Source organism: Varanus komodoensis, unplaced genomic scaffold, assembly GCF_004798865.1.
Source record: "Varanus komodoensis strain SLA01 unplaced genomic scaffold, ASM479886v1 scaffold103, whole genome shotgun sequence".
Classification (NCBI taxonomy): Eukaryota; Metazoa; Chordata; class Lepidosauria; order Squamata; family Varanidae; genus Varanus; species Varanus komodoensis.
The window spans coordinates 299,676-327,375 of record NW_025335283.1 but is presented as its reverse complement, the minus strand read 5'-3'; the positions used below and the strand labels follow the sequence as shown (position 1 = coordinate 327,375).

The 27,700-nt window shown below is 54.3% G+C and overlaps 1 protein-coding gene across 17 annotated transcripts in view; it reads right to left on the bottom strand.

The window, feature by feature from the left end:
• MACF1 (microtubule actin crosslinking factor 1) overlaps positions 1-27,700 on the bottom strand; it is a 291,688-nt gene that overhangs the window by 49,022 nt on the left and 214,966 nt on the right. For all 17 annotated transcript variants that reach the window (XM_044419421.1, XM_044419433.1, XM_044419435.1 and 14 more), the window contains 3 exons: positions 3,706-3,867; positions 3,217-3,387; positions 2,401-2,567 (listed from right to left, as the gene is read on the bottom strand). In XM_044419421.1, the coding sequence (XP_044275356.1) occupies positions 2,401-2,567; positions 3,217-3,387; positions 3,706-3,867 (500 nt within the window). The remainder of the gene's footprint in view (positions 1-2,400; positions 2,568-3,216; positions 3,388-3,705; positions 3,868-27,700) is intronic.

Genomic DNA, 27,700 nt, shown 5'->3' with positions numbered 1-27,700 from the left:
CAATATCAAAGCATCCAAAAATACTTTTAAAAATAGGACAAAAACAGGTTCTAAAGGCAATCAAAGCAGCATAAAGGCACCAGTGTTAAAAGTATTTTTTTTCAAAGGCTGGAGAAACAAAAAGGTGTTTTTCACGGGTGCCAGAAGGATGACTGTGTGGTCCCAGACAAGCTTCCATGGGTACAGCAACGCACAGACTAGGGTTCAGCCAGGATGACCACCCGGAGAACAGCATCTGGCAACAGACTTTGTATATGGATCCTCTGGGTGTTAGTGCTGCTGAAGTTTCAGAGCGAAGCGCTGACATGGAAAACAAGTCCCAAGAGCCCCTCCACAGCGAGCGCTGATGCCAGCCAAGGCCACCTGCAAAAGCCCTTCGCCCAGCGCGTCCCTTCGTGTGTGGACTAAGTGGCCAGAGCCGCCAAAAGGGAGACCAAACCGTGCCCATCTTATGTCACGAGCTGCTCTGCATCGTGTGTGCGGATCTTCTCTGCAGTCTGGCTGTGCAGGGCGCCAACGCTTTCGCCTGCCGGCTTACAGGGGCTTGTATCACCTGGAGAGCCTCGGGCTGGCTCCTCTTGCTCACACGCAGCGTGGTCAAGAGGGAGTCCACCCCTCTGTGCCCCGTGTGGCCAACACCCTGCTAGGAAACGTGGGGAAGGTGCAAGGGGCAGCACACGCTGAGGAAACTGCGGCGTGGTCCCCCCGTGAACTGCCAGGCCTGGGGCTGCAGGAGCAGAGGTCACATTCTGGTTTTCACAGAAACACCAGACTCCAGGGCTGTGCAGAAACCTGCATGCACCCACTAACCACCTTCTTCAAGGGAAGGCGGGAGAAGGAGAGGAAATCTAAAGCACTCCAGAAGGAATGTGCAACCGTCCCTTCGCCCTTTTCTCTCTGGTCACTCCATTCTGTGCCCTGAAACAGCATGAACCTGAGGGCCAGTGGGTGTGGTGAGGAGAGGGCTGGACCGGGCACCTGGGAGATCTGGGTTCTAGTCCCCACTTGGCTGTGACGCTCACAGAGCGGCTCTGGCCTGCCACGGGCTCTTGGGCCAACCGACTTCCCAGGGTGGTTGTTCCTGGATAAAGCGGAGTTACGCGAAGCAGCCTCAGGTCCCCCACAAGAGGGAAAAGGCAGGATGCTAATGCAATGTAACAGCAACAGCTACAGCTAGCTAGCTATGCCTATAGCTACTATAATGATAGATGGAGGAAGCAGCCCCAAAATAAAGCCAGTACTGAGGGGGAGTGGCAGAGCTGGGATGCCAAGTGGCTTCCCTGATATACCTGACCCACAGGTGAAAAATTCCCTAGGACACGCTCCTTTATATTCCAGCTGAAATGAGTGGGAGTTTTTCTCTCTTCTTGGACAGCTCCAACTCACGGACGTATTCCCCAATGTCACCAAACATGAAAGCAACGGCCTGCAGACTGGGCTGGTCCTGAGCAAACCAAGTTTCACTGTGAGCCCTGAACAGCTCTCACGCTTTGGCCAGCGCTGCTCAGGATTACGACATTTTGGAGCATCGTACATACAAGAGGCTATTCCGCAAACCACCTCTACTCCATCCTGTAGTCCTAGAGTTTCTAGAATAGCTGTCTTTGCTTTACTGGATTTGCTGGAAGGCTACTAGAAAGCTAACCCACCTCTCTAAAGAACCATGTGGGCTACTTTATTAGGAAAAGCTAATTCCAAATGTTTAATGATAAATTATTAAGAATTTGAAAATGCAAATAAATTGTAGTAATTGTGAGGAGTAATTGTATTAAAGGAAAATGCATCAGGGCACAAGCAGGTTCACAATGAATTCTGCACAGGTGGCATAAAAAATAGCTGTTAAGATGACCTGGATGGTATTCATGGAAAAATCTCAGTTAAAGGTCTGTCACTTGGGCCAAAGAATTATCTGAATAATGAACTGATATGAAAGTATATTGTTCCAGTTCAAAAGTGTACGGTTTTGCTTATCAGTTAATAAGCAAAAAGAACTATGTAAAGTATATAAATCAGAAAGCTGGAAAATGGACAAAAGTGTTCCTATACTGATTCTTGTGAGTCAAAACTCAAAAGGATTAACTGGTAGCCAAAGCTCAGCAAGACCCGATCTTTAATGCCATTGTCACTGCAGAAAAAATACATAACCTACAGTTGCAACATTCCAGCCACGCTGAGCGCAGGGATTCTGTCGAGCACAGAAAAGCTTCAGAGAATGTGTTCCACAGCTGTTTGGCAATGCAGAGGCAGTTGAGGTCCATAAAAGAGCTCCTGCGTTACGAAGCGGCGGAGACAGCAGTGCCAAAGAATGCCAGGGATGCTTCTCTGGGGAGGGGGAGCATGCACAGCAAAGAGAGGGCTTCTCGCGTTTCAACGCTATGAGGTGGCACGACTGAGTGTTACCTGGCTGCAGCTTTGCTGAGAAGGCCGGCCCACTGGCTTCCCAGACTGTCCAGCTGGCCAACTATCTTCTCCCGATCTGCTGGTTCGGCAGACTGGGCTATTCTCCCACCCTCGGCTTGGATCATCTCAACGGTAGCTTTCCGGTCATCCAAGAGACGTTGAAGAAGCTTCAGAACAAAATATTTGGAAGTAGTCAAGAGAATAAAATTTTTCTGATTAAGTAAAATCAGATTAAGATCAGTTCTTTCTGATCATGTAAAATCCTTCTACCTCCAAAAAGGCCAACCATCCCCACTGCCTAGAAAATGACTTCTCCCTCTGCTAAGCTCATGCTCTCTCTCCTCCATCACAATCAGGCCCCGCTCCTCCTTACCCCTTTTCTTGGCACTCCTCTCAACAGCATCCAGCCCCACTGCTAGCACGTCCCACCTGTGGTCACCTTCTCCAAGAGGCAGCAGCTTGAGGTCATTCCGTGTGGAGGCTGCCTGCACAATGGGAGGCAGCTGCCTGTCCTCAATCTCACCCACCGTCTCCCTTCTCCATCCTGTGGAGCCTGCCCACTCTCAGACACCTTCCTGCCTTCCCTTCTCCCACTTCCAAGGCACACAGAGAAGGGAGAGAAGGAAGCTGTGAGTGGGCGAGCTGTACAGACATCTAGCCAGAAAAAGCAAGGGAAACATTTCTACTAATGGCAAACCAGCCGCCACCGCCAGCAGAGCTCAGCGTCAATGGCCGAGAGAACCTACGGAGAACCAGCTCCCCCTCTGTCCTTCGGAAAAAAGGTGGCTCTCCCTCTTGAGCATGACTTTGACTTACCTTTTGCTCTTGGATCTGAGCCTTCACCACTTTATATTCAGCAGATGGGGGCTTCTGATTGGAGATGAGCTCCTCCGTATCTGCCAGCCAGCTGAGCAAAGGCTCCAAGGCATCCTGGAATTTCCCACAGCGCAGCAGGGCTTCTTGCAGTTGTGCGATTCTCTGCGCCACCTACGAGTGGCCCAAACGCAAAGAGATACACTGATGCGCCACCTGAGTGATGCGTGCTTGCAACCACTTGCACACCAGCAGGCAGAAACACTGCTTCTGTGGCTCCCTGGATCCTCACAAATGCTTTGTAAGGGATGGCTTGCCTTGCATCGTGCAGATGGGAGAACAAGCTGGCCCAGCCTTCTCAGCTTTTCTGTGCACAGAAGTCTACTGCACCCAAACAGTCTCTCTGCACTGTGCAGGGCCCCCAACCAGCCTGCTTCATGCCGGCAGGGCAGCTGCATCCTGTACCCTCCCACCTGCCCAGGGATGCCTCACCTTTTTGTTAAGAGTGTTCCAGCGGGCGCTGATCCCTTCCATATCATGTTCCAAGCCCTGCACGTCGCAATCCTTCCCTGCGCTCTGGACAAGTCCCTGTCCGAGTCCATTGACTTGCTGGAGTTTTAGCTGAAGAGGGTCAACTTGCTCCTTCTGGAACATCTGAGCAGACACAGAGGTTGGGGATGGGAAAGGATGGGAATCAACGGCCCAGTACAAGCCACCAGTTTCCTTGCCCCACATTTTGTTTATTAGGTTATTAGGCGATGTGCAACGGTGAGAATGTTTCTCGATTTCAGCCTCACAACAACCCTGCGGTGTATCTTGGGATTAGCTGAAAGATTCTGATCAGAGCAAGGTCGGGCTGCTGGTCTCCCACTGAGCTTCATGGCTGTGATGGGAGTCTGAGGCCCGGAGCCAGTACTCTGCCATTCAGCTGTGCTGGCAGTAAACAGCTCTATCTGCTCGGGCAACCTTGGGAGGCCACTGACTACCCCTCTCCTGTGGCTGCATGCCCGTTAACAGGCAACAAGGGATTCTCCTCCAGTAGCCTGCAAGGCCCTGTGAGTGAAGTCTGCAAGCAGAGCCAGCCTGCATCCCAGAGTGAGAATGCAAATACATTCATGGCATGCCTCACTTCTCTTCTGCAGAAAAGGCTAAATGAACCTCAGAAAGCAGAGGCCAAAGAAAGGGACTCCTCAGAGGGGGCAGCCGGTGGGGGAAGGCCTTCTGCAGAGGCCTGCTCAGTGCCTTCAGTGCCGTCTCCTCTCATCCCCCAAGCCACTTTGGCCCTTTGGCTTTTGCCTTTTTTAAACCCATTGTAGCATTTTTAATTGTCATGCTGCAACTGGTTTTTTGGTTGGTTTTACACTGAAGCTTTCAATTTAAAAATATGCACTTTGCACTGGATGGTTTTAATTGCTCTGGGCCACCAAAAAGAGCTTCTGGCTATTTGGTGGTAATAAAAACAATAAACAGCAAGACTGTATTTCAGGCTGCAGGGTGATTCCTCACCAGCCTGACTGACACAGCCCTAGAGAAGGACCCCTTAGCCGTGAGCAAGGCCAAAATGCCCTGCCCTGAGATGCAAGGCCAGGCTTGGGAGCTCGAGCCCCTGTCCTTGGAGAGGCTTATCCAGCTTCTTCAGAAGCACCTCTGGAGATCCCACAGCACGCACATGCCAGCTGCACCAGCACTCCGTATGTGCTGCCTTTCCCACACACAAAATTATCAGTGCCCACCCCCCCAAAAAACACTGCATTGTCATTTCAAAGGCCAGAAGCCAAAGGAGTCGCTGAAAGGTGAGCTCTCCAAGATCTCCCTACAAACTTGTGGGGAAATATTATCTTAAGACAAAGGTGCTTGAAAAGGAAGATGGGAAAGACTGGCGGCAGAGAGAAGAGGGTTCGTCTTAGGGAGGCTTGGATCTCCCAAAAACAATGTGACAGCAAGCAAAGCGCCGGCAAACACTTCCTCCTGCCTGTTCTCCTCCATGAGAAAGTGACCCACTTGAGCAGCGGAAATGGCAGCAGAACCAGAGTGCCCAGAACAACTTTCCTCTGTGGGGGAAGAGAAGGCGCACACAGCCGAGTGGGCGCCAGAGATGGAGCGGTGTGCGGGGGGGGGGGGGGGACACACACCACGCAGCTGGAACACAGTGAATTTCACGCATTGCCAGACTCCTCCACAGCGCAGCCTTCCTTGCTGAGATCTGCAGGAAACCTGCATGCAGATGGTGGCAGGGAGTTCTGAGGTAGCTGCCCGAGGATGGCGGCAGGCAGCTGTTTGAGGAAGACGGCAACTCGTGCGGGTGTGCAGTCTTCACGGCATCTGGATGTGCACCGAGAACGATGGACACGGTTGAACGTGCCGCACGCCTGCACGCCACCAGCACCAGCCAGTTCAGACATGCTTGCAGACTGCTCGATTCTCAGCTGGATTACTCCCAGCTACGCCGAACAGCTTGGTGTGGTGTTGTGGTGATCAATTAAAGCAATTGTGCCCTACCTTTTTTAGAGCTACCAGGTGGCTCCGAAGCACTTTAAAATGTAGAAGCTACAAGTTCACTTGATACTAACAACAAAACTAAAAGCTAGTTCAATGAGCAGGACCCTGCACCCCAGAGCGGCAAAAGGGGCAGAGTCCCACAGCCTTGGCACCCTGATAAGGAAGCCCCCTGTCCTGAGCCTGCTGCACCCCACACGGTTTAGGAACCTAGAACTGGGTCTCCTGAGAAGAGCATCAGAAACTGGCATCCCCACATGGGAGGCTGTCCCAACAGCAGCCGACCTCCAAAGGCACGCTCACCCCTTCCTAGCGAGGAATCTGGAACCCCCGGAAGCATCTTCCCTTCACGTTCCCTGCTTCTCCACTGACCTCTCGGCAGTCTTGGTCTTCTTCAGATTAGCCCTACCCAAGAATCCAAATGTGAAGCAAGAGGGAAGGTCTGCAGAAAGTTGGTAGCCACACGCCGGTCCCCCAGGTATTTGGCAACGAAGCCCACCCAGTCTGGGGCAGGGCCAAGGCATGAGGCTCCCTCACACTTCAGGGTTTCAAATGCCTGCACCAGGCTCTCCTCAAGCCCTCTGGCTCACTCCCGTGCACATCCGGAGGAAGCGAGGACACATCTCGGGGTCTCAGGGTACGGCTGCCTCAGTTTGCTCACTGTGGAATTGGGAAAGCAGCAGCCCACCGCCCAGGGCTGGGCCAAGGAAGAGAAACAGGAGATCTCCAAATGCTCCCAGGAACGGTAGGTGGCGGCGGCAGATAAGGTGGCGCTGTTTGCTCTGGGTTGCTACACAGTGAAGGCCCATCGCCAGGCTGACCAATGGGAGCTTAAAGAGGATGACCTCGCACGGCTCCTCCCGCTGTGGGAAAGGGCAACTCTGTCCCAAAGCTCTGGCCGATCTTCCTCCAATCCCTTCTACCTCATTTTCACAACTGATGCAAACTTCTCATTGTGACCTAAGAGCTTTTTGCAAAGAGTTGCGGTAAATTGCAACGGGGCCTACCGAACATCTAAAGCTCTGGTCAAAGAATCAGAAACATCACCTTGCCCTTAAGACTGAGTAACTTTGTGGATCTCACATTCAGAGGCTCACTTCTCTCTCCCCTACAGGTCTTTCTTTCCCAAAATCGCCACGCAGTTTATCAGCCCGACACCCAATTCCCTCTCCAGTTGTCTTTCCCACCCTTGCTGCTCTCCTCTTCCGGAATTTCCTTTTAAAACACACGTCTAGTTAACACCCCTTCAGCTTGCAATCCTTCGTACTGCGAGCCTCCATTTCAGAAGGAAGAGCAGGCTCTGGCTCTCCTTTATCGGGTGCAAGTGCCGACTGCAGCTAAGCATCCAGAGGAAGAGCTCCGACCAACTCGGCTAGATGGCTCCCCAAGAAGAGAAGACAGCCAGCCAAAGAGACGCCGCGATCAGCTCTGGCTGCACCAAGGAGTTAAATTCTGCACCTGCGCTGCTTAACTCCTCAAGAACAACTCCTAGTCACAGACTTTTGCTACAGGGTGAGACAGCGGATGCACGACTAGATCCCCTGGGCATCCGATCCATGACTACACAGGCTGCAAGAAGAACAGCTCACATTCCGAGGAGCCCACATCCACCCTCTGCCCACTTCCTTGCTTTTCCTGCAGAGGTCAGACACACGGCCTACACAGGCAAAGCCTCCCGTGGGGGGAACTGGCCCAGTCATCCTCTCTCAATCCGTTCTGCCCCACAGGGATGTTGTGGGGAGGACGCGGCGGCAGCAGCAGCAGGAGGGGGAAAACCACTCAAGCTTCTACTCCGGGGAACTTTAGGGAGACCCGAGTGGGGCACCACAGCGACATCCACAAGGGCCGCGGGACTGCGCTGCTTGCGAACAACCTTGTGCAAATGGAGAAAGTAGCACTTCTTGCACGTGTGGACTGGACGAAGATTTAACAGCCACTTCAAAATGTAAGTGTGGCCAAGCAGCTGGCTCAGTGGTAAAGGCCAAGGGGCAAAGGTTGGATGAAGCTGCCGCGGAGGCAGCTGCCTGTGCTCTCTCAAATGTGATACAAGACAGGAAGGCCCGGGCTGTGAAAGACAGAGAAATTTTTACTCCCTGTCATAACATTCAGCAGCTTGTCTCCAGAAATGGGAACGTGCCATGTACTGAGTGAAGATGCTGTCCAGAGCCCCAGAGCAACTCGCCGGTTGGAAGGACTGATGGCAACAGCAGCCGAGCCACCCGCCCTTATTTTACAGTACATATAATGCATATATAAATGGAACGGGCCCTCCTACACACACCGTTGCACACAAGAGCCCCAAGCCGATAAGCCAGGCATGTGGGCACTTTACAGGCACATGCTGCCACCGCTTCCCACATGCTCGGGCCATAACCTTAAATGCAAAACATATTTTTAAAGCCAACACGCAAGAGGACGTGGAAGTATTTCACTCGGGACAAGCAGATCCCTCCCCCTGCAGTCGCAACCAGGAACAGCTGCTGTGTTTGGGCAGGTCTGATCCAGAAACCAGAAACAGGTTCAGTGGAGGAGGTTTTAAAAAAGCTAATCAAGCTTAACCACCGCCTCAGCAGAAAATACTTGGAAGCACAGCTTTGTGTTTCAAATTCTGCACAAATCATTCCAGAGCGTTGGCTAGCAGCTTCCACGTGAGCAAAGCTGCAAGCCCAACCGGAAGCAGGAAGAGGCCGCAGGACAGAACTGTGAGGAAAAGCAGTTGGCCGTTACTAAACTTCCCAGGAGGGGAGGGCCAGAGGCATGCCTCAGACTTTGCATCAGCCAGTGCAGGGCAGCCAGTGAAGTTTTATTCCAACACACAAGACCCAAATTCAAATTCCTGCTCCGACAGGAAGAGTGCAGATTGGCCTTTGTCAAGCTATAGTCCCTGAGTGTAAAATCAAACTCATCTGGCTGTTGAGAACCAAAGGTGAGGTAATGCTATATAATCTGAGCCCGAGGAAGTCTGAAAGCCAGTGGGGAGCAGAGAAGGAAGATGTAATAAACTAGAATTAACAAAAGTGGAACTCATTCCAATAAACCAGTTGTATCAGTAAAGAAGTTAATTGCACATGCATTCAAGAGAATCTCCGAAATTTAGTTTTGCACTTACATGCATGCAAGTCCTGTTGATTTTACTACAACCTACTTCTAAGCAAGACATACCAAGGATCAGGTTCTTCTAGGCTTAGTATTTATAACTTGTTCTCTCTTTCCTCCTCCAAATCCTTCCACAAAATCCATCTTTTCAGCTAAGGTGAGATAATCCCTCCCAATGTTTGCACCATGAGACAGAAAACTTTTTCGCATCAAATGGCTGCCCCTGCCCCCAATTGGACAGACTTTAAAGACCAATAATTCAAATCCACTTGGCTCACTTGACACTTCTTTCTCCTAATTGCAGGCTGGAACTTTATGGCCCTGGGCAGTGGAGGCAGCATTTTTTTAAAAAGACAAAAACCAGGCTTTTGCCCATGGCCGGAGACTGTTCTCCACATCTGGATTAACCGTTACTTCAGAGCAATTCTCAAGAGCCTCTGGGTGCTTTTGCTTTGTTTTGAAATGTGCAACTGTTTGAAGAGTGAGAAATTGCAACAAAGCCAAGCTGCGATGCTGGAAAACCCCCCAATCATGGCCAGGAAACTAGCTTAGCTGGTTGACAGCAGTCAAAATCAGTACTGAAAAGAAAACAATGCCCAATTATAAAAGACTGATAACACATGAAGTCTCTTTTCCAAACTGCCATTATAGTAGATTTCAAAGAATCTAAGGAAGCAAGTTTTCTCTGTGAATGTCAAAGACCCTCCAATGGCTTTGCAGCATGGCTCTTGCACACTTCCCTCTCAGTAACATGTTTTTCCCAAATCGGAGTTCTGCAGCTATGCATGTGCCTGCATACACAAACATGGATGTTACTTAAATAAGGCTGTCAGTTCGAGGCAGGGGTGGAATAGTCTATGTAAGCCAGTGGATGACACATTAACTCTGCTCCCCACCTCTTAAAAAAAGCACCCTCACCCACTTAAGTCCATCTGCAAAATTCAACCCCAGTAGTCAGTAGGAAGTAGCCCTCAAGCTTGAATAGACGGCAGAAGTGAGGCGTGCATGGCTTGTCCTCTAAAGATTGCTTTAGTCAGTAGGCCATGGATTAACTCCTCAGTCCCTCCTCAGCTCCCCACAAATGATTTAATGTCTGACCTACCAGCATACTGGGAAACAAATACCTCATTATGTGGAACCACTGCACCCATTCCTGCAGGAGGCCCTTGAGCAGCACGGGAGGAAGCAGGATCCCTTCCTCCATCTGGCCCAGCGGAGGGCAGCTCCTCTTCCAGCTCAGGTGCAGCAGCAGCAGCAGGTCCATGGTGCATGCTGTGACTTACGTCCCACAGTTCTCCTGGTGCCGGGGGAAGAGCAGCATCTTTCTGCTCTGGAGGATTAATGGAAACATCCAGGGGCAAAAGGCTGGCCAGGTCTTCCATCTTCTGGGTGGCCTGAAGGAGCTCCTCCAAGGAGCTGGGCATCACAACATTGGTCCATCCCTCCAGGGCAGGCAACTCTTCTCTGCTGGAAGCCAGAGTGGGCCTATTTTCCATGCAGAACGAGGAAAATGAAGGAGCAGGGGACAACTCCTCCGTGCTTGGCGGCGCTGGTTTGAGCTCCGGAACACTGGGCAACTCAGTGGCCGCTGGAAGGCTACCTGCAGGGTCAAATTCCTCACTCATGGATAACGTGGGAGCGCCCACGCTGGATTCCCCCGTGCCTGGGGTGGGGACAAAAGACACTGACAATGCTGACGTGGTGGAGGGGCTTGCAGCTGCTGGCTGAGCGAGGGCAGAAGGCCCCACTGCCGTGCAGGAAAGTCCCTCTGTGCCCTCTGCCTTGCCGCTGGGCGGGGGAGCGACCAAAGCAGCCTCCTCTCTACCAGGGGGGCAGAGGCTCTTGGCGCTGGCCTGTGGGATACCCAAGTCTTCGGCTAGGGCCAGAGAGGAGATATTTGCATGCACAAGTGTGGCATCAAATTCCCTGCCCTGCATGACCTCATTGCTCCCACCCTGCCCAAAAAGCAGCTCCAGGTCTCCATACTCCAAGAAGTCCCTCTCCATTTGGAGATGGTCACCTGCTGCCACTACCTGCTCGGCCATCTCTGACCTCTCCTCTTGAAGGCCTGCAGCGCTCACCGCCAGGTCTCCCCCAGCACAGGCTGGCCTTGCCAGCGACACCTGCCGGCCACAAGCCTTCAGGTCTTGGGAAGAGCTCGCGTGGTTTACAGGCTCCGCAGAGTCCTGCACCAAGGCAAAGCCATGCTGACAGGGCAGCCAGAGGCTCTCCGTGTCCTCCGTTTCAGCAGTGTGGCCCCCACAGAGGAGACTGTCCAGTTCTGCAATCTCATACTCAGAAACCAGCTCTGGGACATCCCAATGTGAGAAGTCAGCCCTTTCGGAAGAGTTCAGCTCATAAAAAGCCTGCAGCTCTTCTCTCTCTGTACTGACCACACATTTTGACAAGTCAAAACCTGGCTGGGAGTCCAGCTCCTCAGCAGGTGTAGCATGTTCGCCATGGTTCGGGGAAATCTCCCTTGCCTCACAGCTGGTAGCAAGTGGAATTTCCTCCTCCACTTCTCTGCCTTCTCTGAGAACATGAATGCACAGAGATGGTCCTCTCCAGCAAGAGCCCTCAACAGTGGCCACAGGCTCTCCTGATGCAGAATTCAGCAACCCTTCCGCCCTGGGGGGCTTTGCTAGTCCATGAGCAGTCATCAGTTCCGTCCCACATTCCTCTGTCTGACTCACTAAGGATGAAAGGGAGTGTTGTGATGCCGCCGGAGGAGTAGCCAACATCACTTTTTCTGAGTCGCCAGAAGTTTCCCGTTCAGAGAAAGATTCTGAGAGGGTAGGTTCTGTTATGCTGGCGACTTGAGAACCATATGTGGCATCAAAGTCCTCCAGATCTGACACAACAGCAGAGTCTGCCATACTGACTTCACGGTGAGCAAAGCAACACAAAGCTTCTGCAGGATCCTCAGAGGCGCCCTCCAAGTCTTTCTGTGGGGCTGAGCCATCTGAGCACAGGCTAGTGTCCTGTCCCTCCAGGTCAGTTCCTCCTTCACCCTCCTCACTCATGCAAAGCTTTTCTAGTTCAAGGAACATCTGCACAGAATCTGTGTCCGAGAACTGCTCTGGGACAAGAGAACCAGTGCAGACTTCCAAACCGGAAGCAAATCCTTCCTCTTCAGGTTGGACTGTGAGAGCTTCAGTGCTGCAGGCACAGCCCTCCACCTCCTCTCGAAGTTCAGTGTTTAAGTCTCGATGCGTTTCCTGGGGAACCAGAGCAGAGCTGACAACCTGCAGCTGTGAGTCATTCCAGATTTCTTGCCAGGGAGAGGGGTGGTCAGAGGTCCCCTGGACATCAGCAAAACTCTCCACAGCCTCTGCAATGATCATGGATGGCCCAGGTAATTGTTCTCTTTCTTCAGAAATGTCTGTCAGGCAACCAGTTCTTTTCTCAATGAGCTTCTCCTTCTCTATCAGCAAGCTCTCCTCCCACACCTCCTCAGTCTCCATCATGATCAGTCGCTCATCCTCTTCAAACCTGAGCTCCGACTCAGTCTTTTCTCGGAGCCCAGGGGTGATGAGGATGTTCATCCCTGGATCCAGGAGCTCCTCACTCAGGCAGGGAGACAGGGGCACTGTTTCTATGACACACTCTGTGTCATCTGCCTCTAAAGTGTCATGGCGCCCCCCAGTAAGGCCAGCTTTGATGGCATTTTTCATTGCTCTTGGCCATGTGGCACTCAAGAGCCGGTGGTCCTGCCGCTTGCCCCCTGTCAAGTCAACCATCACGTCTTCTGGATCCAGAAGGGGCTGGCACTCATTCTGGGAAAACTCGCAGACAGCTTCGCTAAGCTGCCTCGCCTCCTGAACTTCTGGAACATCGGACAACTTGCAGACGTGCTCCATAGTCAGTGGTTCTGACATCGACTCCCCAGGATTGTCCTGCACAGAGATCTCGGCCAGCAGCACGGCAGAGCCCTGCTTCTCTTGCAAGGATGGACTGGAAGCTCCAGCTTCTGAAACTTCGCTCAAGGAGGCCTCGATTCTTTCTGCAAACTCAGGGAAATTGGGTGGCATAAATGACTTCCAAGACCGCCTGTTGATGTTCTCCTTCTTTTCCAGGTTTGGACGCCGCCTCGGGGGTGCTGGTGCTGACTTGGAGACGTCACTGCTGAGTTTCAAGGCATCGAAAATTACTCTCTCATCTAACTTTTTGCTCTCTGTTGCCTTGGATTCAAAGGCACTGGGTGCCCCCAGAGTCCCATTACTAGAAATTGTGCTGCCATCCCCTTTTTCTAAGGTGCTCTTGGAGGGCTGGTTCAGCTTGGGCCCCTGGTCAATTTGCTCGTTTATCCTCATGGTGTCGTAGATGGACCTCTGCGGCACATAGCAGTCTTCTATATACCCATCCTCGTCCTCGCCTTTCCCCAAGCAAGCAGGACTCTGCCTTAAACAGTCAGGCCTGCTGAGTGGCTTGCCCATGCTTCACAAGGAAAACACTCAGAATAATTTCAAGTAACACACAATAAAGTAAGAGTCCCACAAATAATCACCCTCCCATTGTCAGCTTTCCATCCTCAGCAAAAAGCCATACATTCTGAAAAATAACAAGAAAGTCTCTAAAACGACGTGGAGGCCGCAGCTTGTATTCCAGTAAGTTCAACAAGATTCCAGCCAGCAAAATCATCTTCTTCTGGAAGGAAAGAGGGAACCACTCCGGGGCTCCTGCGGAAGGGAAGTCAGCGCCGGCAGCGTAAGGCGAACAGGCGCACGTCTCGTCCAGCCCGTGGAAGCGCCCGCGGGCGTGCCAGCGACCTCCGCCGGGGCCGCTCCCGCTCCCGCTCCCGCTCAGCTCCGAAGGGGCCTCGGGCCGCCGGCACAGCTACGGAAGGCTCGGCTCGGCTCCCCCGCATCCTTCCGGAGGCGCCCGAGGAGCGCGCCCTCCGCGCGGAACAAAGGCACGGCTTCCCCAGCGCCCTCATGCCCGGGCAGCGCCGCGCTCCGCAGAGGCCGCGTCCCCGGCCCCGCCGCGTCCCCGGCCGCGGGGCGGCCGCCGCTGCGCCTCGCCTCGCCCGCCGGCGCGGCTCTGCTGGCTCGGACGGCGCCCGGCGGCGGACTCCCCTCGCGCTCCCGCGGCAGGAAGTTCCTCATGTCGGGCCAAGTCGGGCGCTTCCTGTCCGCGCAGCATCCTCGGCGGGCCGCTCCAGCCCCCGCGGCAAGGCGCGCCGCGAGTCGCCGCCACGTCCGCGCGGCAAGGCGCGCCGCTCTCCCCGGCCGCCTGGGCTAGCGGGCGCGCGGGGGCGGCGCGGGCTGCTCCATGCCGCCCCGGCTCGCCGGGAGGGAAGTTAGTTGCAGCCTTTTGTGCGCGGCGCCGGGGCCCGCCTCCCCGGGCAGCCGAGCCGAGCCGTGGGCTGCATATCAAGCGCGCAGAGCCGCCGGGCTCGCCTCCGCCTCCTCCGAGAGCGGCTGCAGCTGTCACGGCTCTTCTTCGCGCACAAACTTCTTGCCGGGGGAACAAAAGGCTACGCGGCGAGGCCGGCTCCGCTGGAGGGAGGCAAGGCGGGGGGCGACGGCTGGCACGCCGCCGCTCCTCCTCCTCGCCCTCGGAGGCGGGGGCCCGGCCCGCTGGCTCTCGGCAGCGGCCCGCCCCCGGGAGCCGGACGCCGGCGGGTGAGCTGCAGCCCAGTAACCAGGGGTGCGCGATCCGGGCTCGGCCAGCGCGCTTCCAACTCCAGCAGGGGGGAAGCGATAGCGATGGAGGCGCGGGGGCGCTGGAAGGGAGGAAGGAGGCGGAGACCGGCAGGCAAGGCAAGGCAAGGCGATGGAAAGCGGAGGGGCGGGGACCGCCGCCAGCGCGCCCCAGGCGGGCCCGGAAAGGCCAGGCGCAACGGCCGGATCGAGGCGTGGAAAGCCAGCCGCGCCAGGCAGGGAGCGGGCGACTCGGCGTCGGAAAAAGCGACAGCCAGCTGAGCCACGCCGACCCCCCCTTTCGCCCGCCTCTCCCCCGCCACCCCCCCACTTGGAGGGCTTTTGGGGGAGACGGGGGAGGGGAGTAGAAAAGGAACCGTGCCCATTGCGGGCGGGGCGGAGCAGCGACCTCCCCTCCGCGCCTCCTCTCAGCCGCCCCCGCCTCCTGACTGGGGCAGGGGGCGCAGCACACATCCCTCGACAAAGAGCAGTGGCGCCCGGTCGCCCTTCCGCGGCGCTCCAGCGCGCCCCCCGCCCCCCGACCCGGGAAGGAGAGGCGGTTGCTGCGATCGGATTTTAGGCGGCGAGCGCAGAAGCGCCAGCCTTGCTTCTGCCATCTTCCAGATCCGCGGCAGATGCAGGAAGGACGCCCTCTCCCGCTCCTCCGAGGAACTTTCCCTGCACCCCCTTCAGGACAAGCTGGACCCAAGACGAAGCTCGAAAAGCCCCCGGGGCCGGGCCGCGCCGCGCCGCGCCGCGCCGCGCCGCGCGAAAGGCCACCGCTGCGCCGTCGGCGGCTAAGCCGCGCCCCGGGGGTCTCCAGTGGAGGAAGTGGGCGCCCCTCTCCCCGGAGCTCGGCCGCGGTGAGGAGGGAGCCGCTATGAAATTCGCCTTGGGGACCTCGCAGGAAAAAGGCGCGATATAGATATAGTCGGTATCATACCAGGAACGCCGTGCACCCCGTTTTGACTTCAGCAGAGTGCATGGATGCAGAGCCCTGCTCGAGCGCGCCCGCCCCTGGCCAGCTGGCCTGAGGGCACCACGTTGGAGCTTGAAGGCTGAGCAAATGGGGGTAAGGATGACACTGCACATACTGAAAGACCCCCCCTTTTCCTAGTCCTTTTATTTTTACTATTGAAAACTGCTGAGACTGGATTTTTTTTTTTTCCAGAAGAGGAGAGTATAATAAACCTGCAGATTAATAGGAAGGTGGAGGGAGGTCACCTGTCTAACTGCTCCACATCAAAATGGTGCTGCTACCAAGGTGCAACCTTGCCAAAGCAAGGGGGCAAATCTTTCCTCCGTCCTTCCTGGCTAACCAACAGCAGGCCTGTCAGCCCAGCTTGCTGCCCCCATGCCCTGCCTTGCCAACGGGGACAGAAGCATCTGGGCCCTGGTGGCCCAAACAAAGCCAGACAGCAGGACGTGGCTTTTGAGGAAAGTTTCCATGCATCAGACTGGGCTAAAATTCCACCTTTTGATTTCAAAACCATTTTTCTCAGCCCCTCTCTTGGTGGATAACATTTTTAATGAGGGCCAAACAAACTTCTTTTCTCACTGCCGTCTCTTCTTGTCTTAGAAAGCAGTGCAAAAAGGCAAAGCTTTGTTGTGTTTTCTTGTTGGTTTCAGTACTGGGAGCAACAGACAAACCAGGTGAAGGGAGGTGAAGAACTATGTTGTGTTTCCCTCTCGCCATGGTTGAAGAGGCAATGAGGGCTCTGCCACCCGCATGAAACGCGGCCCAAAGTGTCCCTGTGGCCACCACCCACGAGGCCACTGCGGGGCCATCCCCCTTCCATGAAGGACTGGGCCAGATCCCTCAGGAACACGTGGCAGGGCCTCCATCTGGACCCTACGGCTCAGCAGTATTCCTCACTGTCATGTTAACACGGAGTGCCTCTGAGCATGTGCTCCTTTCTTCACCAAATGAACCCTTTCTGCAGAAACAAAGCCCACTGCGAGCGAAGGCCGAGGGGACTAGCTGCACATGCAAAGGAGCCTTCTCGTTTCACTGCACAAATCAGGGGAGGATGACTCAATGGGAATCCAGCTGCAGAAATGCTGCGCAGGTGTTTGTCATGCGAGGCTCTGGCTCCTTCATGCTCAGAACACTTAATTATGCCTTGTTCATGCAGAGCTGCCACATTTTTCAAGCACTTGCACACCGGGCGAGCCTGGCATGCCGCAGGGGCCTCTGTGGAGCAATGCAGGACTTCGGCCTACAAAGGGCCTTGCCCAGGCTGCGTCCAGGGAAGCTCTGCCACTTGCATCCAGGACAAGCTCTGCCAAAGCCCAGGATTCTGCAAAAAGCACAACTGGAGAGAACACAGGCCCCCTGCAACAGACCGCACTTTACAGCGTCCCATTAGGAGGCTACAAAGTGGCCTGTAAAAGTGTGGGTTGGCCCCACCCCCACCCCACGTGCATGAAGGGCTGGGGGGTGCATTTCCCTTTCCAGGTAAGCACAGGCAGCCCTCCTTCCCCAACAAGAAGCCACCTTCCCATCCATGTAAACAATTCAGAGCACAGGTGTGCTATAAACAGCGAGCAGGTGCACAACCCACACAGCTTGGGCGGGAGGTGTGTGTGAAAGAAGCCATCCCTGCTCATCAGTCCTATTTTCAATAGGATTTATTCCTCCAAGGCAAAGGTGGTAACATGGCAACCAGCTGGTTGCCTCTGAAATGGAGGCACACACAAAGAACCCCTTTAGAAGAGACAGAGGCCCAAGCCCCAGTGATCCAGCATGCACTCCTGCACCAGGATCCACTTTGCCAGCCATGCAGGACGAGAGGTGGATCCCCTTTCACCCCCCCCCCCCCCGCCGCCCCAGCTGCAGGGCGCACGCAGGCTGAGCAAGACCGCCAGGGCCCCCCCCCCCCCAGAGCTTTGCTGCCAACAGTCTCCTTTGCACAGACATTCCAGGAGCCCCTACAAGCCCTTCCTCTGCTTGGCGCAAGGGCACGGTAGACGGCCAGACACTGCAGGCACAGAAGGGAAAGGCTGGGCCGGCTGCAGTAATTGGGTGCAGCTGAAACAACACCTGCCCAACGGTTTCACCCGAGCAGCTCCTCTGTGCGCCTGTCCCTCAAATTGTGAGGGGCTAACACTCCCCAGTCTTCCTGTTGAAAGAATCTCAGGCATTTCGTGCAAGGGTTCCCTCCCCCCCACACTTATAACGAATAATGTGTTGAGTTTACAGCCAGAAATTCTTCTGCTATTTCCTCACCAGGTCACATGCCAACAAAAGGAGTGCCAACATACATTCCCTGTTTGGGGGGGGGGGAGTATTTTCCTGCTCTGCCCCCTCCTCTGCAATTAAAGAGGGTGACAACAATATAGATGTCGGCCAATCTTTGTCATGCAAATTGACTATCCTGAAATACTTGCTTTAAATTGGCATCACTTCAACCCTCCTAGACAGCCTTGGAAAAATGCCACCGTGTCTGCAAGCAACATTGAGCGCCAGCCTCTGAAAGCTGCAGCATTTCTTTTCAGCCCGTCCTGCAGTGGTGCCTAAAGTTTTGATTCTGGTAGGCAAGGATACAAAGCATCTTTCCTCCCCCCTTCAAGAACCGGTGGGAGAGCCCTTCCCTCATGGGATTCCAGGGCAGGAGGAGCGGGCCTTGACTGGCTCGGGTTTTCCAGGGGGGTGTCAGTGACGGGGCAGGGGCTCTGCAGGCCACCGGAGAGGGTTTTGTGTGTAAAAGTGGCCTGAACATCACTCAGACGAACAAACTACGGACGCATGGAAGCCTCACTTCCCAACTACCGCAGGTCCTTTTCAGCCCACTCTGCTTCCAGCCCGTCTGGCAGCGCTGCCACCCGCTCAAGAGTGGCTGCTTGTGCATCCACAAGAACGGAAGACAAAATGGAGGGTGGGGGGCCCTTTGCATTCCTGTTCGTAGGAGGTCACTCCGCCTGGCTGGCCCCAGAGGAGAAACTGGGCAGTGGGGGAAGCAGGCCCCCTGCCTCCCCAAAGAACCTTTTGTGGGAGCGGATCCCGTTCCCTGTTCTGTGGAAGAGACGTCATTTTCTGTTCTTTCGGACAGGCACAACGGCCCAGGGAAGCTGCCAGAATCGCTCCTACAGGCCACTTCAACAGGCCTTGTATGCCACTCCTCTATAGTATCCTAAACCACCGGGACCGAACAGATGTTACACCACCTCCCCAACAGAGCCCCCATGAAAGGGCACGGTGGCAAGGCAACAGTCCTCCTGGCATCTGAGAGACGGTGGCCATTTTGAAATTCCAAGCAGGCATGCAGTCATTCCTAAGTCAAGTGACCCAGGGCCCAAAATGTCCGGCAAAAGATCTCCGGGCCTCTGCCAGAGCCTCCCTCTCCTTGCCTCCCCCCTAGCAGGTGGTCCTCCTCTGGTGTGGACTTCCTTAGGAGGCGCACCCACCCCCGTGTGAGGGGAAACAAGGGCTGGCCGTCATGCGGCCCGTGCTGGATCCTCTTGGGTGCAAGTTGGGGGAGCCCAGAGCGGTGGCCAGGGCCACTGGGGTCTTCACTAGATGTTCGGGAGCCGGATGGGGCAGTCGCTCGTCCTGGAGTGGGGGCATAAAGCAGATGCTGGCCTTCCCAGGGTTCTGGCAGGACTTCCGTGCAGAGGAGACGAGCAGGCCAGAACTGCCTGCTTGGCCTCAAAGGCCACAAGGCTTTGAGCCTCAAGAGCATTTGTGGTGCACCTCGTCTCCTCTCAGAACTGGCAGGGAGAAAACGGACTCTGGGCTGCCAGCGTCGCCCCCCTGAGAGACCCACTGCGCCCTGCCTGTGACGCCCAAGGCCCTCGCCAAGGGCAGGCATCAATTCCAGGGCTCAGTGCTGGAGGGAGGGCTGCCCCCCACCCCCTGGCCACCCATCCTGATGCCTGGATGGCCTGGTGAAGGCAGTGGAGCCGGAAGGGGCAAGGCAGAGTGTTGCGCCGCTGCTTTCCCTCCTCCCTTCCCACATCAGCCCCGCCGCCCAACAGGTGAGGAAGCTGCTGCGATGCCCGTCCACCCGGCTCCTCCTCGGCTTTCTCCTGCCTTCCAAAGGGGCGGCCCTGCTCCTGTGCCAGCCAAGTGCTAGCCATGCAGAGGAAGAGCAGCAGTAGCAGCTTGGCCGGAGGGTCTTTGGGCCCCCGTGAGTTGCCCCTTCCCAGGGCGGGTTGTAAGGAGGAGAGAACTGGATTTCACGGGTGAGGCAGAGGCCGCCCGTTTGGTCCTGGCCTTGCAGCCCCCTGGCCGCTCCCCTTTCCTAATATCTACAGGGGCGTTTTGCCTGGGTGACATACAGTGCTCATCACGAGGCGTAGCTCTAAGGAAGACTGGACACTGATGACAACCTTCCTCGACATCATCCAATGAGAGCCTTGTGGCTCTTGGCTGATATGAAAGTGAAACACGTACATAGATACATAATCGTGAGCATCCCTGGGCCTTTGGAAGAAGCTCAGAGGGATGGGTTTCTGACCACCTGGAAGACCAAGGCTGCCCAAACTTTGGGAGGCCCTGGCCCAAGTTTAGTATTTCTGAAGCACAGGTGGGAACATTGGTTCATCCTGCATTTTGCTCAGCGGTCTACAGAAAGAACTACCAAGCAACCAGATGTGATACAAACTATATTTACCTGCTGACAGAGCTTCCAATCTCTCCATCCCTTAGCAACAATTTAGAAGTGTGCCGTGGAAGAACAAGTGGATGGCATGTCAGCTAATTTCACAATTTATTTGTGAGGCTTCACAGCTGGGCTGGTGAGTAAAAAAACCCCAACAGCTAATTCAAGCAAACCTCAAGGCCTGAGTTTACAACAAAGGTTTTATTCTGTCATTTCATGACATGAAAGAGATTTGTCCTGTTAAACCAAATCTGCAGAAGGGGGCTTTTGACAAGGTGTGCCGGAACACGTGTCTGCCCAGTAGCTCTTCCCCAGCTCCAGCATCCCAGGGCTTGCCCAGCCGTGACAAACAGTAGACCACCCAGGTCAGCTTGTATGCTCTTGAACTAAGCCACAGGACTGATAACAGATTGCGGGGCGGAGGTCTGGTGAGTGCTTGGCCAAGCTCCTCTCGCAAGCCAAACTGAAACAGGTCTCCATTCTAAACATTATAAAATGCTGGGATCCTTAGAAGGCAAATGATCTATGTGGATAAGTATCTTGGTAGCAATGTTGCTGTCTTGGTAGCAATATTTTAATTAATTAGTTGGAAGGAAAGAATACCTTGTAGCTGTTCCTTGCCAGGTCAGTGACAGACCAGAACCAAAATCGCCTTATAAAATAAGGAGGTGAACTCCATTCATTAGAACGTATTCCTACAGAGTTCCCCACAGACTGATAGAACCCATTATGCTCAAAGCCCTGCTGCGGGCTTTCACAAGCAAGAGTGCTGAAGCTTCCATGGATTCCTGAAAGGCCATGGATACCCTCCCACACGTTCACCAGAAGCCAGTCTTTCCAGGGAAGCTATGCGCTCTGCCTACACGTGGCCCCCGCACAGGCTGCCGGCAGACCTATGGCTTCTCACCTCCCGTGGAACAATTGCGGAGCAGCTCCTCCAGAGAACAGCAAAATGCTGGCACAGGCAGGCCTCTCGAGGAGGCTCCTTGGAGGGGTATGTTTAGGTCCTTCTTAATACAATTTGGCCGTTGGAAGTAAACAGCCAAGAAGCCACTTTCTTCCCGACTTACTTTCTCAAGTGAGGACTGGGCTTGAGGCTACACACTGCATTCGTTACCTGCCCAGACACTTTAATGCATTTATTAATTCACAGGCAGAGAGGTAAGGCAGCAAATTTTCCAGTGCTATGAAAAACCTTCCCTAGAGGGGCCTACAAGGCCACCGAGACCAAACAGCCTCTTGAAGCCTCCCGGGTGGGAGAGCTGCACAGCCGGTGGAGGTCAACGGTTCCTTACTGTACTCCTCTAACAGGAAGTTCTTTCTGCTTTCCAGGCAGAATCTGGACAGCTGAATGATAATGATTAACTTAATATTATTTATTGAATCGTGTAAGTCATTCTCTTAGAAAGACCCAAGGTGATTTAAAGTAAAAGACTTAAAACAGAAAAACAGATAATGCCTAAAAGCAATTTCCATTAAAATACCAAAATATCAAGCTGGATTGGATTCTCGTGCCCAGCCTCTGCCTGCCTGCCTGAGCCATCATCCCCTGGCCATCATAAGAAAACCACAAGCCTCTTGTTTTTGCTTCCGTTTGACTCGCAGGGCCACTGCGTTTCAAAGAGGGGCATGCATGGAGCTGTTCAGGTGCAGGGCATGGAACCAGACACCTTGCTGGCAGGCATGCACTCTTGCCGGCATTAAGGGGATCCCAGTACGGAGCTAATTTAAAACATAACGCTGCATCTAACATACCCGTCTTCTATGCAAGAGGCAAGACTGGCATAATTTATTTCAAACCCCTTCTGCTGGTGCTCAGGAAACATGAAGGATTTTCCTTATCTTTCCTTCCCCATCCTTGATCCTCCTCCTCCCATCCTTCCTCCTCCATCCTAGGCTCCTCCTTCCCAATTTCCTCTTCTTCCCCTCCTCCTCCTCCTCTTTTGCAGGGGGACCCTGCTCCCCCCACCCAGCCAGGAGACATGCAACTTGGCAGGCACAATGGCAGACTGATTTCCACCACAGGAGGGTGCGACAAGCAGCAGACCGCGGGTTGTTTACCAAAGAACCAAACCCGACATGCACCCAGAGCCAGCCTGCCTTTCAACTGACCAGCCCACTCAAGGGAAGTCCCCACTGCACATCTCGACTCGGCCTCTACCTCCGCTCAAGTACTTGCTGCTCCTGAAGGTCAACTCTCCCCACTGCCAGACGGGAGTAGGAGGAGACGTGGGTGTGGGGGTCCAGGGGACCACGTGAGAAAGACAGGCTGCTTACCTGTGACTGCAGTTCACCGGGTGGGCACCTGTGCATTCAGGCTCTGCACCTTCAAGCAGCCTTGTCCAGGAAGCTTCGCTAGCTGAGGAATTTTTGGTGGCAACTCTCTCCCACAGTGTGAACAAAGACATCTGTGGCAGGTCCCCAACTACAGCCTCAGTTGCCTGAAATGGCCAAATGTTGCTTCAAAAATGAGGAAATGACTTGGCACCAACACTGACGCCAAGACAGAGAACATTGACTTCGATCTCAATCACTGACCTGGAGATGGACACCAAAGTGAGGAGAGTGCAGGAGTTGTGCTGAAAGCACAGATGGCCACTCCAAGAACTACAGTTCTAGGCAAGCAACCTGTCTTTCTTCCGCATGGTCTCTGGGCATCACCTATTCAGGCAAATTGGCTGTGGAGGATTGGCTTCCTGGAGGTGTGATGGTGTTGCCACAGTGACACAGAAGGGAGGAGCACCTGACTACAAGAGTGGACTCCACGGGAGTGCCTGTTTAGTGGCCTGATAAATGTAGATGGCCTGGACCAGAGGGCCACTCTGCACCGATCTGGCAGAGGAGTGCTCTTCTCAAATGCAATGGACATGTTGAACATGCCCTTAATGAACCAGAGAGCTCCAGTCTGGATAAGTCAAAGGACGGTCTGGTGGTTTAGGCAAACCAAGACATCAGTTGCTGGGATGAGACAATGCATCATTTCTGTTTCCCCTGAAGCACAAAAAGAGTCTGGGAGGGTTTTGAATAAACTCCATTCAAAACTCATGGAGCTTGTCTGACATCAAGAGCCTGCGGGGCCCACTCCAGTGGTAAGCTAGAGGAGGCAGGCAAGAAATATGTCCAGATCCAGAGGAAAGTCTGAGAGGACCTACAGCGGAAATGCCAAATCCAAATGGAGCAGGGCCTTGTCTCTTTGAATGACAGAGTAAGGGGAATCAGCCCACACCTCACACCGTTTGCTAGCTCTATGAATGCACAAAGTCACAACAATGAATGCCCCTTTCCAAGGCAGGATCTGAAGACTGATTGTTGCAATCGGTTCAAAACCTATCACTACCAGAGCCACGGGAACCACCAATACACTTCATCAGGGCACTGAAGAATGTACAGGAGGTGCCATATTCCATGCTGCCCAGAAAAATTGGTTTGCCAATGGGTGTGAGAACATGGAAAACCCATCTATTGCCATGTAAACTGATGAGGAAACATGGAAGGAAGAACATTTAAGGCCTTTGACAAATACAGTGAGAAGAAAATGTAGAAGATACCCAAGGGGTTACCAAACTGAGGCAAAGGATGAAAAGGGAGTCCTTTTGCTAGTATAAGATGATTGTGTGGCTGGCTTCCTAGTGGCGAGGAGAACAGCTTGGAAAGCAGGGCGCGATGCTGGGTGCTAAGTCATGGAAGGGTCCTCAGAGCTGTCCATCAGAGCGAATGGATGTCCGGGTCCTGCAGAGGACCCCTCTTTTGAGAGAGTAAGTTTGGGATCAGTGCGAGGCGGTAGAAGCAACCTTTTACTAAGCTGAGAAGCAGCGCAAGACATTCTTGTCTTGAAGCCGCTGTGATTAGGATGCTATCTGTTGCCAACTTTGTCGGACATGTGCAATCAGCAGAAAAGGGGGAAGCAAGTAAAATGGACTCCCTTTCCACTGAAGGAGGAGCACTTCTGCCGTGGAACCCAGGCCAACCCCTCCCTGCTCAACGGCAAAAGTGCAGGCATGCTGGGCTTCCTCCAGTGGCCACCGGGTCCACTGATGTGAGGCCCCGTCAGTCCAACGCAGACTGGAGAGCCTGCAGGAACAGTCACTGCGTGCAGGAGGGAAGAGGAGACTGACTCAGGAGGTATCCAACTAGATCACCCACCTGAGCTATGTGAGCAGCAGTGAGAAAAACTCTCTCGTGATGCAGCAGTCTCAGATTTTTGTTGCAAGGCCTGAGAAAAGAGCTGATCTCGTGCCTCCTCGTTGCTGGTGCTGCGATCCTCTCTGCCATCACCTGAACATACTGATCCTCCCAGACCCCCATCCTGAGAGTCCACAGGCCTTGTCCTGCTTCTAGTAGCAACAAATTGTGGATGTGGGGATGGGCCTCCCGGGCAGGTGTGTCCCAGCATTCCATGGGGGGCACCCTAACTGGTCTACATCGCAGCCAAGTTCATCTCAGCGGTGCAACTGGGCCAAGGGCTCCGCAGCTTGCCTTACGTCTTGCTGTGCTGGTCTGCTGGCAAGCGAGACGGGTGGATTCCGTCCGAAACAGGTGAGCACGTCCCCTCCAATCATCCAGCAGATATCAAAGAAGAAATCTACCTGCTCCCGCCAAAAAGTTGATCATGGGTCATGATGGCTTGATAGTTGTCCACAAGGAGGTCAAGCACAACCAAAAAATAAAGTCTCTATTCCACAAAGTCCAGTCAACAGCTGCCCTTCGCAGTTCCTAGTGTTTCAGTTACTGTGTTGCAGCGTTTTCTTAAACATTTGGAAATGTGTGCGGACTTAGAAGGGAGGTAAGTAAAATGGAGAGGAAACTGCCACAAGTTTAGAGACTTGGCAATGAAATAAGAGTTCTACCCATTTTAAACAATGGCTGCAAAAGGAAGCTGTGAAAGCGGCCAACTCTGGCTGGATTTGCTGGAGACTCAGGGAAAGGCTGAATGAAAGCAAGGGTCACTTCAATGTAAAAGAGCTGGGGACTGCCTTGCATGTGGGAGAGATGGCCCTTCTCCTTCTGGAGCACTTCCTACTTATTGGTCATACACTGGGCACCCCTAAGTGCAAATATGAACTCTTGCAAAAAGCCAACAACTAATTATGATGGAATTACAAAGATGTGCGCAATTTTCTGTGGCCAAAAATAATAAAATAGAAAATATTACTTCATTTGCATATGCCAAGACAACATCTTATTGATCTTTTTAAAAGTGGCAAAGAGAAAGTGGTCACTGCTGGAGTAGAGGAGGCCAAAATGACTGGCATTCCAGGCTCTGCCATGAAGGCTGCAGGGATGTAGGATGGAGGACAAAGGAGAAGAATGTGCCCGCTAAGCCTGCTGGTTTCTGAGCATACTGTGGGCTGCTCTGAGAATGCCCTGCAGCATGCAGCTTACTCACAGGGTGGCCTATTGCAGCGTGCAGAGGTGACTGGCAGCTCTCTCTGCTTCTTGCTTGCAAGGTGTGAACCTTTCTAGTCCAGGAGAAAGGCCACCCTGCAAATCGAACCTCCCACCGGAAGGCCGGGACTGCAGTTAATCAGAATGGAACAACGCAAATTCTCCTGCCAACGCTGCCTTTGGCAGGTTGCGTCAGCTTGGGTTCTCACCACCTTTGGTTCCAGGACTTTTGCTCCCCTGGAACAGGAACGGTGTTGCCTGACTCAAGGCACGCGGGGTCCTCTCTCGACTGGGTATATGTCGCCAGGCGCACGCATGTGTACAGCTTGTGTGTGCTAGGAGGAGGCCCAGGGCGTGTCCCTGCCTCTGACCTCTCTGCCCTCCCACTGCCATTTACACACAAGGTGCCATATGTGCATGTGGGGTGGGGGGGCAGGCAAGGAGGGGCAGCATAAGCAAAAACCTAAGTAGTCCCCAAGGATAGCTGTGGGCATGTGCCCTGATTTACTTAGCTGTAAATCAAATTTAATAAAATCAAAACCTGTCGACCACGCTGGTGCTGGCCGCAAAAAGTGAGCCTGCCGGATGCCTTCCTCAGTGATCAGACAGCCTGCCAGCATGCCCCCCTTCCAAAAGAGAGACGCTGAGCATTCACGGAGGCAGCCTAGGGCACTCCTCAGGGACCTCTCCCCCCCCCCCCCGCAAACCTGGTATCCCTGGCCACCAGAACAGCAACTATTTCACATGGGAACACCTTAACCACAGTTTAAGCTCAGCAGTAAATGACACTGATTATTGCCTGATTGATTTCTGCCTCCTATTGTTATGCACCAGGGCCACCTCGCTGTCCCAGCATTCCTGTCTTGCAGGCAAGAAGGACCAGCACCAGCACCTTGTCTCTAACTCAGACTGGCACCCCGCCCCACTCAGGCCAGGCTCCTCACGCCACTGCTGCACAGTGCCCTCGTGACCTCAGGGGCCGAGCGTCTCAGTCACACTGCGGTCTGGAGCCCCCAGGGCCGCGTGCGCCATGTCCGGAGGGTCGTGCCGCCGGCTCGGTGCTCCCCGGCCTTTGAGAGCCTGGCAGCTGCTGCAAGGAGGGCCGAGCAGGTGGACATACGCGTGTTCAGCCCTGAAGGACAGCGGCAGGGCAGCGACTGACATCCGTCGTCCGTCCAGGAACAAACGCCAAGGGTGAAGGCTCCTTTCTCCTCAACCAACGGCCTTGCAGGAAAATCCAGAGTCACCCGTGAGAGGGACAGCACCCGGGATGACATCTGGAAGCCCTGATCGGTGTGCATGCAGGAATCATGTGTAAGCCACAGGTTCAAGGCCTCCCAGCCAGTCTGGACTGGAATCCTGCTCCGCCTCCGAACAAGACTGCCCTTAGCCCCAGGCCCAGCGCTTGCAGAGGAGGCCTTTTGCTGGGCGATGCAGCACTCAAAATACCAAGGCCGAGCAGCAGCAACCCTTTAAATTAAGTGGGCCTGGAAAACACCCAGCAAACCCTCCAAAATAGCTACCCCATTCACCTCCCACTCACCCTCCATATCCTCCGCCCCCCAGCTGTTCTGAGCGGGACTGGAAGGAGCCAATGCACATCAGAGAAGGGTTGAAAATAGTGGCAGCTGAGCAACACTGACAGGGCAGACCAACGAGGAAGGAGTGGCGCAGAGGCCCCCCGCCCTGCCCTCTGCTGGGCTGCAAGCGCATCCTAAAAGAGGCCTTGGGGCAGGAAGTGACCCCCCAAGACCCAATGAAGAGACTCGGCCACCCATTCGGGCCAGGGTCCAAGCCTTCGGTGCTTCATGCCTCCTCCGGCACAGTACCCTGGGTGCTGGCTCAGACTCAAATGCCGCCTCCACCATAGAGCTGGCTGGGCAGCCCTGCTTAGCACATCATTACTCTGCATGACCCAACTCACTGTCCTGCTGCATGGGGGGGGGGGGCGGGGGGGGCGGTCTACAGGGCACTCTGGCAGGGTGGCTTTCAGAAGAGCCTTGGGGCTGGATCAGACCAAAGGTCTGTCTAGAACCCCGATTTGCAGCAAGGGCTTTTGGAAGAGGAAAAGCAGCGCACAAAGGCAACCACCCGCTCACTCACGCACGTGTAGCAACTCTGCTTCCACACCGAGGGGAGGGGATTCAAGCTCTGGGGCTGCCTCTGGCCAAGTAACACAAGGATCTAACACAAGGATCCCCCACTGATTTGCCGCCTCCTCTTCAGAGGCCGCCAAAAGACCAGGCTGTGAGTTCCACAGAAGGA